The sequence below is a fragment of the Macaca nemestrina genome, chromosome 18 (assembly GCF_043159975.1).
Source record: "Macaca nemestrina isolate mMacNem1 chromosome 18, mMacNem.hap1, whole genome shotgun sequence".
NCBI lineage: Eukaryota > Metazoa > Chordata > Mammalia > Primates > Cercopithecidae > Macaca > Macaca nemestrina.
Genome location: NC_092142.1, coordinates 12,110,854 through 12,123,079, shown reverse-complemented (window position 1 = coordinate 12,123,079; position 12,226 = coordinate 12,110,854). Strand labels below are relative to the sequence as shown.

Here is a 12,226-nt window from a genome sequence, read left to right as displayed (position 1 = left end):
AAGGAATTTGGAAATTTGGAGACCTACCCTTCTCCATCAACCAGATGTGGTGACACTATTGATTTTGTCCTGAGCTTTAAACTTTTGATTTTTAGAGTTGCCTATTTTGAGTGTGTTCTCATGTCATTAATGACTGATACGAGTTGATACATGCAGTTGTTGGGAGGAAAGATTCCTCAGGAGGCACAAAGAACTATATTTGTGTATATTCCATTTCCAAAAAGAGTAAGGTGGTCTTCATCCTTGCTGATGGATTAGGATGTATGAGAATAGTTTGGAAGCTGAAGGTTCTCCACGTCTAACTGCACCCAGATTGGTGGGCTGTTGCTCTTATAGATATAATTTAAAGTAAGGCTTGTACATTCCCCAGGTATCTCACATGATGCTATTGCTCAAGAATCTAAACGATATTGGCAGAATTTGGAAGCAAATGTACCTGGAGCGCAGGTATTTTTCTCTTGTGTACTTTCTGCATTTGGTGTCCTTTCTGGAATTGCCTAATAGATGTTGGTTGTTGGTGGATGCAGTTAACACTTACAGTCCAGTTACTTTCTTAATGTTCATTCAAGTGAGTCATTCTTATGAGAAAAAACAATTTGCATTTTAGTTGTTTATAATAAAAAAAATTGTGCATCCCACAATGCCTGCCAAGAGTGGAGGACACTGTTTTCTTATTTAGTTTAATTGACAAAACACCTGGAGTTCTGGGCTTTATGGATTCTTGGAGTAAGGGGGGGGTAGATTATTTTTATAGGTTAGCTTTCCACCTGGCATCTCTCGTTTTTCCATTGCTCTCCCCTCCACACCCCTGACCCAGATAAAACAATTCTAGTCATCAGTTTCAAAGATGAGTTTCATAAATTAAAGTTTGGCATCTATAATCTACTTTTACGATATTCTCTTACATTTGGGGGAAGAATTGGAGATGTAGTTATCAGATATAATGGTCAAGTCATCACGTCAGATAAAAATGGGAAATTGTATATTGTTGTGAAAAAAATGCATGTTGATTTAGTATTTTGTCATCAGAAAACTGGTTTTCTGTAAAAAAAAAAAAAAAATTAAAACGAATCTTTTAATTGTTTAAGGTACTTGGTAATCAAATGATGCCTGGATTTCTTAATATGAAGATAAAGTTTGTGTGCGCCCAGTGTCTGAGAAACGGTCAAGTCATTGAACCAGACAAAAACAGAAAATATTGTAGTGCAAAAGCAAGGCATTCGTAAGTATTGTGTGTGGAAACAATTCCTATTTTGTAATTTTCTGTTTCGTAGGTATAAAATCATACACATAAGAAAAAAGTTTAAGGCTTTGAAGAGAGGAGAGAAAAATAGATAATTTATGGTAATTACAAACACAAGGGAAGAGATTTTTTAGGACCTAGTAGATAAGAATTCAAAAGTAGTGTTTTTTTCCTGTATTTTATCAATTCTTTGTTTAGAGTTCATAGGGAATGTTTGTAAATGATAATAGGAAGTGAAAATATAGAATCATAAGGTATTTATAGAATCATTGAGAAAAAAATTCTCTGGTTCCTCAGGTACAAACTTTGTGCCTCTCCCTTTGTGTTATGTCTTTTGCTTGTGTGTCTTTGTTTTTTTCTGAACTCCATTTTTCTTAGGTGGACCAAAGACCGGCGTGCGATGAGAGTGATGTCTATTGAACGTAAGAAGTGGATGAACATCCGTCCTCTCCCCACAAAGAAACAAATGCCTTTACAGTTTGATGTACATACGTAATTTTTAAGCCACTTTTTTTTTAATTAGGCATTTCAAATCATTAGAAAATAGTAGTAATTCAGATTGAAACTCAAGCCCTTTAAATAGTATTCGTCAGTAATAATGCTATTTAAATGGTTCCTCTTTGGTTTTCCTTCCCCTTTAGTATATGTATGGTTCCATAGCAGTTTTCATATTGATTGGAATTTTATTAGTTATTTGGAAAAAGTAAATAGATAGTGGATCTGAGTAAGAGTTATGGGGACAATGTAACTTATTTTTTAGATGAATTACTTTGGGGAGGGAATGAGAGCAAATTTTACTTAATTGTGATTTCTTTGGTTTGATACCAGACCCAAGGTTTTCAGTATTATGAATGCTGTTGATGAGTTTGTTTTTATCATGCCTTGTCTCTCTCACTGCAGCAAGAGATACGTAGCTACAAGACACCTCACTTTATAGGACTTTCTAAAAGTAACCCAAAGGAAAATGTTCAATGTTAGAGGAACATATTCTTCAAAAACTAGAAAATACTAGACTAACTTAAAGTTAGGATAGTATTTCATTCACATATTTCATCTTGGTACACTGTAGCACCTTACCTGATCTTGAAGATGATTGTCCGAGCAAACCACTTGAGTTGTCCTGGACTTTCTTCTTCATGAGAGAGAGGGTCTGGAGAGCGTCCAGAGGCACTTCACATGTGCATTAGCAAACAGGGACACTTGGAGCATCCACAGGTAGTAAGCTCTCTACCCGGATTGAGGAAATATGGAGGGAACCTTTTGCCCATAGAAGCAGGGCAGATGGACTGTAGAGTCCTCTTGTAAATGAGGCCTCTCTCTGAACTGCAAGAAAGAGTTGAAGAAGAGGTAGATGCATTTTTCACCACCTACAGTACCTTGCAGTTTTGTAAAACTTACACAAGTAACACAGCCAGTCTTTTTGAGGGGTTGGTGGGTTTGTGTTTTATCCAGAGTAGTTTTAGACTCAGATTTTATCAATGGGTTATGTAGGAGGGGGAAAGAAGTTTATTTGGAACCCTGATTTCTTGTGGTTTAAAGGATGATGGAGATAATATGTATATCAAGTACTTTGTTAAAATGAGTACAACTGAGAACAACTCTGGTTCCTGAGGCAGCAGCTTAGAGTGTTGGTTATTCTTTAATCTTGAACACGGTGTAGTACTGTGCAACATTACAGTAGCTTATTTCCTCTTTTTTTCCCCCTGCCATACTAGGTATTGCTAAGGGACCTTTTTTTCTTTTTCTTTCTTTCTTTCTTTTTTTTTTTGGTTGCATTTTTTCTTGCTCTGTCACCCAGGCTGGAGTGCAATGGTGCGATCTCCACTCACCACAGCCTCCGCCTCCTGGGTTCAGGCCATTCTCCTGCCTCAGCCTCCCAAGTAGCTGGGATTACAGGCATGTGCCACCACGCTCAGCTAATTTTTGTATTTTTTTTTAGTAGAGATGAGGCTTCATCATGTTGGCCAGGCTGTTCTCGAACTCCTGACCTCAAGTGACCCACCTGCCTCGGCCTCCTAAAGTGTTGGGATTACAGGCGTGAGTCACCGTGCCCGGCCTGGGACCTTTTTTCTTATAGAAGAAATTATACTGTGTGTGTGTATGTGTGTAGATAGTGTGGTGAGGCTTAAAGACAATGGGCTTCAAAGTCTGCCAGAAGGGCCCCAGTCAAGTTATTCAGCCTCAGTTTACTCATGTGTAATCGGAAATAATTATGTGCAATGGTGTTATGTAAACACCTGGCATGGTGCCTAGCCTTCTCCTTTACCTGCTCTTCTTCCTGCTCCTTATCATTGAGCTTTGAAAGACTATGGTAAATGTTTCCCTAGTAATATAACTAAGTACTTACTGGGGTTTGATGGGAGAAAGAATATGACTGTTTTATCCAGTACTGACTTTATGCAGAACATTTTAAGGGTGGGGTCATTGACATTGGTCCAAGGGAGGAAATGTGCAGTGTTAAGGGGGGTGACCAAGTTTTAGCCAAAACTCTGAAAAATGTGACAGATGCTAAGCATTTAATGTCACGTAAGCTAAATAATACAGGGCCAGCTCCCGCTGAAGCTCAAACTAAGATAAGCTAATAGTTAGTTGTACTAGGATTTATACCTCATACAGACAAGTAGGTTGATGGTGTTCAAGAATGCGATCTCGGGGATGGAGGTTTTCTTGGTTCCTGGTTCATGATTCTTAGGGAAGTCTGCGGTCTGCTCATCACGATCACTCTATTTTCCTACCAGTATCACTGTATTTACTTTGTTAAATAAAAATACAAATAACCTGAAGAGGTATTATTTGAAAGCTGTGTAACTCCATGGTATGGCTAGTGTGGTAACTGTCTTCTGATAATGCATATATCGTGAATTATGGCCATGGTTAGCTTCCAGTACTGGTTATAAGTAAGGTAAATTTCTGAAATGTTTTGGCACTGTTCAGTACCCTTTGGAGTAGCCTGCAGTTTCTTTACTGCTTTCAAGTGCTTGATGTGGAGGAATCATTAGTGTTGGGCAGGGGAAACAGGAGCTGTCAGACTGAGAGGGCCAGGGATGCTCATTGTGGAGATTAAATGTTCTGAGTAAGTGAGTTTGTAGACATTTTCTTGTTAGAAAATGTTCTATGCTTTACTCTGTTTTGGACATTTTCTTTTGAAAAATTTTGAGATAGAAACTTTAATATCATCTCATATATTTAGGGCATATAGTTAATTTGAATAGAATCAAATTAATCTTTAGAACTTGATTACTAAGTATTAGCATGGATAATAATGCTTCTTTTGCTAAAATGTAAAAATTAGGCAGTTTTACTATGTGTACTTTGTCTTAATCATATTCCTATTTTTTTATACAGCTGTGCAACCATATTGCTTCTGGGAAAAAATGTCAATATGTTGGAAACTGTTCCTTTGCTCATAGTCCTGAGGAAAGAGAAGTTTGGACTTACATGAAGGAGAATGGGAGTAAGTTAATCTTTGAGCTGTGTCCTTGAGCTAGCTTGCCTGAAAGTTCCTTTCCTCTCTATAAATATGCCAGCTTCCTGTGAATGCAGAAAGCAGTTTGCATTCTAAACAGTTGCCCCGTTTCTTCAGTAGCTCTGTTGGTGGCGATGCCTGGAAAATGTGGGCACAGCCTCAGTGGGGTAGGATCTGGCATCTGATCTGTGTTTGGTTAGGTCAGATTTGGATATAAATATATAGGTCTGCATCCTTACGTGTAATAGATGTATTCCTAAAAAATGGCCCGGGGAAGTTCAGTACTCCCTTGACTGTTTCAGTCAGATCATCTGCTCATATTGGAAATAGTTTGCCCTCTGAATTAACCAGGTTAAAATTGGGGTTTCTTCAGGGAGGCATTAATAATCAAACAGGCTCAGAATCAGAGGTCCAAGGGAAGAATGGTTATTCTGGTCAAATTCCAAGTTTATTGTGGGAGCTGTTGAGAGGAGCCGCAGACAGCCTTTCACTTTTGACCATAAAATGTTTTACTACAAGGGTCATTATTCTTTAATCTTAAGTAAACTGATGAAAGGTATACTGACTGTAGTCTCCGGATTATAAGAACCAACCAGATTTGACTGTTGCCTGCCATGTTTCAACCACATAGATTGTTAGTGGTATGTGGAGGGGATTCCCTCTAGCTGTCTTGCTAGGAGTGAGGCCATGCAGTCTGGCCTCACTGAAGATGCCCTTGCATACCAGGCTTTTGCAGTGACCCCTGCCACCACTGGTCTTAAGGAAGAAGAATTTCTAGTTTATCTCTAATCTTTGCCTGATGATACATTGTTAGAAACCATTAGGCAGACAACAAAGCCAAGTTTTGACCAGATCCTCATCACCAGAATTTTTAGCACAGTGGTTCTCAACTGGGAACAAATTTTGCCACTCCCCTTCCTTGGGGACATTTGGCAATGTCTGGAGACATTTTCATTGTCATGACTGGCAGAAGTTGCTCAGGCATCTAGTGGGTAGAGGCCAGGGTAGAGGCTCACCATCCTGTAACGCACAGGGCATGCCCCCAGCAAAGAATTCTCTAGCCAGAATGTCAACCGCATGGAGGTTGAGAAACCTCGGCTTTAGCACTTGGCAATAATGCAGAATACACCTGTTCTTACCATAGGAAGCAACTGGCAGCTGCTGTCCAGCACTTGGTCATGGTTGTCTTGTCAGTTACAGCCCAGCATGTCCACCCTCTGGGACTGTGGCTTGACTGATGGACTCCCATCAGGGTCAGGATCTTGGTCCAGTAGTAGTATGTTTCTCATCTTTCTCAGTAAGCAGTGAGGAGTGTATCAGCTCCAAGTCCCCCAAGCCACGTAAGTAGCCTTGTGTGGTTCTAGCTCTGACACTGAGTGTGAAATGCAGGGCGACAGGCAGTGGTGAGGCTTTGGTGACAATGCCGTTTATAATGGTTTCTGAGTTTTAAACATCCCCAAAGTGTCGTGCAAATGCAAGGAGGGGTTAATTAATCTTGAGAACTAATATTTGCCATCTAAGAGTCCTGAAAGTAGTTCTTATGCATGAGAGTTTACCTGCTGCTTGAACTGGGTGATCTCTCCATGTCTAATACAATAGTCTCCTTCAGCCCCTTCGAGTTTCTTTTGAAATGTATGCTGACTGATACAAAATGTGCGCACAGTTGTGTGTATTTAAATGGTGTTTAGTTGCTGCTGCTGAAAGTAATTCATTTTTCTTTAGTACAAGATATGGAGCAATTTTATGAACTATGGCTAAAGAGTCAAAAAAATGAAAAAAGTGAAGATGTAGCCAGTCAGTCAAACAAGGAAAATGGAAAACAAATTCACATGCCAACAGATTATGCTGAAGTTACAGTGAGTACCATGGGTCATTCCCCCCTTTGCTGAGCCATTGATGGAGCCTTTCTTTTCCATTTTTGTTTGTTTGTTTGTTTTGAGACAGAGTCTTGCTCTGTCGCCAGGCTGGAGTGCAGTGGTGTGATTTTGGCTCACTGCAAACTCTGCTTCCCTGGTTCAAGCGATTCTACTGCCTCAGCCTCCCAAGTAGCTGGGATTACAGGCTCATACCACCACGCCCAGCAATTATTTTGTAAAAATACAAAATAATTTTTGTATTTTTAGTAGAGATGGGTTTCACCATGTTGGCCAGGATGGTCTCGATCTCCTGACCTGGTGATCTGCCTGCCTTAGCCTCCCAAAGTGCTGGGATTACAGGTGTGAGCCACCATGCCCAGCCTTTCTTTTCTTTCTCATCTTCTCCAAAACCTGGCTCCATCACTCACTGCCTGCCCTTCTCTGTCCTGTGTCTTCATCTTCTCTCTCTAGTGGTTTCCTGCCACTAGCTTAAGTCTCCTCATGTGAAAAAATCCTTTCTCAATCCTTCTGACTTTGGAGCCAGAGAATTGTAAGTCCAAGTCCTGGTTTCTCTCCTTACTTGCCTGGCACCCTGGGCAGATTATTTATGTCTCCGAGTGGGGTTCTCCTGATGGATTAGTGAAGTATGAGGAGTCTGTGACTCTTCCCTAGTGGGAGGCCGCAGCAGGTGGCTCAGCGATGTGGGCTGCCTACCCCGCTGGACCTTACATTCCCCGCTTACCGCCTGCAGTCTGGCCTCTCTCTCTATGGTTCTTGGGGACATTAAGTTACCAGTGGTCTGTTAACTGTTTTGGTTTTCCTTTAAAATTTTCAAAAAAGTGAAGAGGATAATATAACAAATATCTGAGCCCACCATCACAAGTTAACTGATGTTAACAATTTGTTGTAATTACTACTGTAAAATAAAATGCTACAGATAAAGTTGGAACCCCATATGTTACCCTTCCCAGAGGAACAATCCAGTGTGTATTTTTCCAGGCCATGTTTACCTATGGATGACACATTTATTCTTTTTTTTTTTTTTTTTTTTTTTTGAGATGGAGTCTCGCTGTCGCCCAGGCTGGAGTGCAGTGGCACAGTCTTGGCTCACTGCTACCTCCGCCTCCCAGGTTCAAGCAATTCTCCTGCCTTAGCCTCCCGTGTAGCTGGGACTATAGGCGCTGGCCACCACGCACGGCTAATTTTTGTATTTTCAATAGAGACAGAGTTTCACCATGTTGGTCAGGCTGGTCTTGAACTCCCGACCTCAGGTGATCCGCCTGCCTCAGCCTCCCAAAGTGCTGGGATTACAGGCATGAGCCACCATGCCTGGCTGCATTTATTCTTAAATAATCTATAGTTCTGCTTGATGTGGTTTTAAAAGTTTACATAAGCATATGTGTTACTGCCCTTATTTCTTGTTTTTTGGCACCTCAGTCTCTCTGTTGATTCAGTCGGATCCAGTTTCACCGCCCATTACAGGGCTTGTGTGTGGCCTGGCCTTGCACAGCGTCTCTCTGCTTGTGACATGCCCTGTGAATGTCTACCTTTGTCACATTGATTCCCTTGCTACCTTTACTTAAGTGCTCCTTAGTGTTTATTATATATATATGTATTTTTTTCTTCCTTCCTTTTTTTTTTTTTTTTGAGACAGGGTCTGTCATCTAGGCTGGAGTACAGTGGCACGATTATGGCTCACTGCAGCCACTGCCTCCTGGGCTCAGGTGATCCTCCAACCTCAGCCTCCCGAGTAGCTAGAACTACAGGTGCTCACTGCCACGCCTGGCTAATTTTTGTATTTTTTGTAGAGATGGGGATTTTGCCATGTTGCCCACGCTAGTCTCAAACTCCTGTGCCCAAGCACTTCTCCTGCCTCCGCCTCCCAAAGTGCTGTGATTATAGGCGTGAGCCATTGTGCCCGGCTGCTCCTTGGTGTTTCTAGAGCAGGTCACCTTGACTTGCTAGATCATAAGGCTTACCTGGGGCCGGGCATGGTGGTTCATGCCTGTAATCCCAGCACTTTGGGAGACTGAGGTGGGTGGATCACCTAAGATTAGGAGTTCGAGACCAGCCTGGCCAACTTGGCAAAACCCCTTCTCCACTAAAAATGCAAACAATTAGTTGGGCATGGTGGCAGGTGCCTGTAATCCCAGCTACTTAGGAGGCTGAGGCAGGAGAATTGCTTAAACCTGGGAGATGGAGGTTGCAGTGAGCCAAGATCGCATCACTCCACTCCAGCCTAGGTGACAGAGTGAGACTCTGTCTCAAAAATAAACAAATAAATAAATAAGGCTTACCTGGGGTGTTTCATAATAAAGAGTCTTGGAACTGGGCGTGGTGGCTTGCACCTGTAATCCTAGCAACTCAGGAGGCTGAAGTGGGAGGATCACTTGAGCCCAAGAGTTCAAGACTACAGTGAGCTATGATCACACCACCTTGCTGTAGCCTGGATGACAGCGAGACCATGTCTCTAAAAAAATAAAGTAATAAAAAGTCTTCATTTATACCCTACACTGAATGAGTTCAAATCTGGTTTTATCCAGTGTTGCAGATAATTATTGCCCAGGACATTTGGGAAATACTATCCAACACTTACAGTTTGCATCTGTTGTAACACTTAAATCCCACCATCACAGTTCCTTTTGCATAGGTCTGTTCCCCACAGGGGCAGTGTCTTTACATTCCTGATGCCATAGCAGAGGCTCCGTTCACATACACTGAGTGGAGCTGCTGCTCGTCCTTTTGGAGTTGGCATGTCCTAGTCTTTCCCATCCTCTCTGCGTTTCCTCATGGTGTTAATTCTTCCCTGAATCCTTGTTTGCACCTGCCTCTTGTTCTCCCAGCAAACATCCTTGTTTGCACACCAGCTCCTATTGCCTCTTTACCGGCGATTTCCTGAACAGGTGGCAGCATTTGTCACCCTTCTTCTCTGTGTCCTGAGTGCTGGCTTGCATCCCCATGCTGCGGTCCTTTCCTTGTCCCTATTTCTAACCTGAGTTGTATGTCTTGCCTGGCTCTCCCACCAGCCTGGGCTCCCTGGAATTGAGTCTGGGTCTTAGATCAGGTGACTGATGGGACATGTGTCTTTGCTGCACATTAGGTGGACTTTCACTGCTGGATGTGTGGGAAAAACTGCAACAGTGAGAAGCAGTGGCAGGGCCACATCTCCTCCGAGAAGCACAAAGAGAAGGTTTTCCATACCGAGGACGACCAGTACTGCTGGCAGCACCGCTTCCCAACAGGCTATTTCAGTATTTGTGATAGGTATGTAGGTTTCTACAGTTTTCCATGTCAGAATTGCTGATCTCAAATTTTCACGGACATGTCAGTTGACACGGAATACCTGGGTGTTAAAGTTCTAATGTTGCTGTGCTCTGACAGACCCTGAAAAATTCTTGGGTTTTGGCTCAAAGTGTTTCATTGCTCATCAAACCATTCCTTTCACTCTTCTTAGATTATATGAAAAGATTTAATAGTCTTCCAATACTAATTTGAAATGTCTTAGGATAATTGAATAGAGAAGCATGTTCATTCCAATTTGCCCAAATGACCTTTGTGTTCACAGCTGTGATTCTCAAACCTTTTGCCACAACCTTTGCTCACAGTAAATGTTCATCAGATTTGAGATGGCTTTTACATTATATTTAAAATCTAGAACTTAGATCAAAGGAAGATGTTAGTATGTATCACTCCTTTGTTTAAGTTTTCTTAGAAAGTTTTTCAACGCGGCCGGGCATGGTGGCTCACGTCTGTAATCCCAGCACTTCGGGAGGCTGAGATGGTTGGGTCACTTGAGGCCAGGAGTTTGAGACCATCCTGGCCAACATGGTGAAACCCTGTCTCTACTAAAACTGCAAAAATTAACTGGGCGTGGTGGCAGGTGCCTGTAATCTCAGCTACTCAGGAGGCTGAGGCAGGACAATCACTTGAACCCAGGAGGCGGAGGTTGTAGTCAGCTGAGGTTGCACCACTGTACTCCAGCCTGGGCAACAGAGTAAGACTCTGTCTCCAAAAAAAAAAAAAAAAAAAAAAAGTTTTTCATTGAAAAACTAAGTAATTCTGAATTGCTCATTTTATTAAATCACTGTTAATATTTAATTCCCTAATATAGATCCATGTGATCCTTAAAACTATTGAAGACATTTTTTTCCTTGATGCCACCTCTGATTTCTTTCTACTACATCAGGAACAACTATAGTCTTTTTTCTCCTGTCAGTCAGTACTTTTCATAGAGTACATTTAAATAAAGTACTGATTTTTCTATTGTAGATGTCATGGCTATAAAATAATTACCTTTCTAGGCTTGAGATTCCTAACTAAAAGTTGCATGCAAATCATAAAGCTAGTGAAGTATACAGTTTCAAGAATCATGACATGATCTTTAGAAACAACTTGTGGACACTGAGCACCTGACTTGTCCTCACAGGTATATGAATGGCACCTGCCCAGAAGGAAACAGCTGTAAATTTGCACACGGAAACGCCGAACTTCATGAATGGGAAGAAAGAAGAGATGCCCTAAAGATGAAGCTCAACAAAGCACGAAAAGATCACTTAATTGGCCCAAATGATAATGACTTTGGAAAATATAGTTTTTTGTTTAAAGATTTAAACTAATATGCTGGCTTTTATGTATGATACCTAATCAGAGCATTGACCAGAAAAATTGAAAGTGTTCTAAGGCACATAGCAGAGGAGCTGCAGATTTTCTGCTTGTATTGGCATATATCGTTCCTCCTGAGCAGCAACCCACAGTAGGTAGGAAAATGGGCTGTTTCACAGGCCTGGCCACGCTCTCACGGAACCATTGGCATCAGATGGTGAAGTGACTGCTACCCGGTTGCCATCTGTTGAACAGACTTTTGGATGAAGTGTGTTGGGGAAGAGGATAAGGTTATATCTAGGACAACTCTTTGAGTTGGTCCTTCATATAAGAATCATGATGGTAAGAGAATAAACACTTGTACTGGGGTCAGAATACATGATGGATGAAATTCTTTACATGTTTTAGCAGAATGAATTTGTTTAATATAATAAAGTTTGCTACTTATCTGTATGTAGGTTGCTAAAAAGGATTTTCTTAACTCAGATTTTAAGCCAAATAACCATTTAACACTAGTATTTGTTAAATGGGGTATTTTTCTGTATTTGTATGTTTCACTATAATAAGGGAATTAAGGATAATGTGCATTGAGAATATTTTGAAAAATAATTAATTGACTCAAATTTTATTTCTTGGTCTTTTGCTGTTTAAATGATGATTTTGAAAGATTAAACTTGTACTGTTGGTATTGTGTTAGTGTATGGACCAATACTGCCTGTAATAAAGATTTTATATATAGATGCCTTTCATTTTTTTCCTGTGGTCCTTTCCCACAAAGAATTGTTGAAACTGGGTACAAAAATCAAGTTGATTTTTTCAAAAACATTTTCATTTAGGCAGTGACTGACAGAATGCAAATTGGGACATGAAAGCAGCTTTTGACTTTGCCCTCCTCTCCTCTGAATTTGGGCTGTGGGACTCTCACTCATCGATTCGTCTAGGTAGCTCTTCCTGGGGCTCCCGTGTTCCATTCAAATGAGCTACATGAGCAGGGAGAAAAATGGTCAGCTGGTAAGACTTGGGCTGTGGAATACCACCAAGATGGCTGTTTGGCATAAC

General features: G+C 41.2%; 1 protein-coding gene across 2 annotated transcripts in view; it reads left to right on the top strand.

Annotated features, from left to right (window-relative positions):
• Positions 1–11,907, top strand: part of LOC105467755 (zinc finger CCCH-type containing 7A) — a 49,845-nt gene extending 37,938 nt beyond the window's left edge. For both annotated transcript variants that reach the window (XM_071084128.1, XM_011717450.2), the window contains 7 exons: positions 371–447; positions 1,089–1,222; positions 1,622–1,727; positions 4,589–4,697; positions 6,432–6,565; positions 9,666–9,829; positions 10,992–11,907. In XM_071084128.1, the coding sequence (XP_070940229.1) occupies positions 371–447; positions 1,089–1,222; positions 1,622–1,727; positions 4,589–4,697; positions 6,432–6,565; positions 9,666–9,829; positions 10,992–11,181 (914 nt within the window). In that variant the 3' untranslated portion in view covers positions 11,182–11,907. The remainder of the gene's footprint in view (positions 1–370; positions 448–1,088; positions 1,223–1,621; positions 1,728–4,588; positions 4,698–6,431; positions 6,566–9,665; positions 9,830–10,991) is intronic.
• Positions 11,908–12,226: the final 319 nt, after the last annotated feature.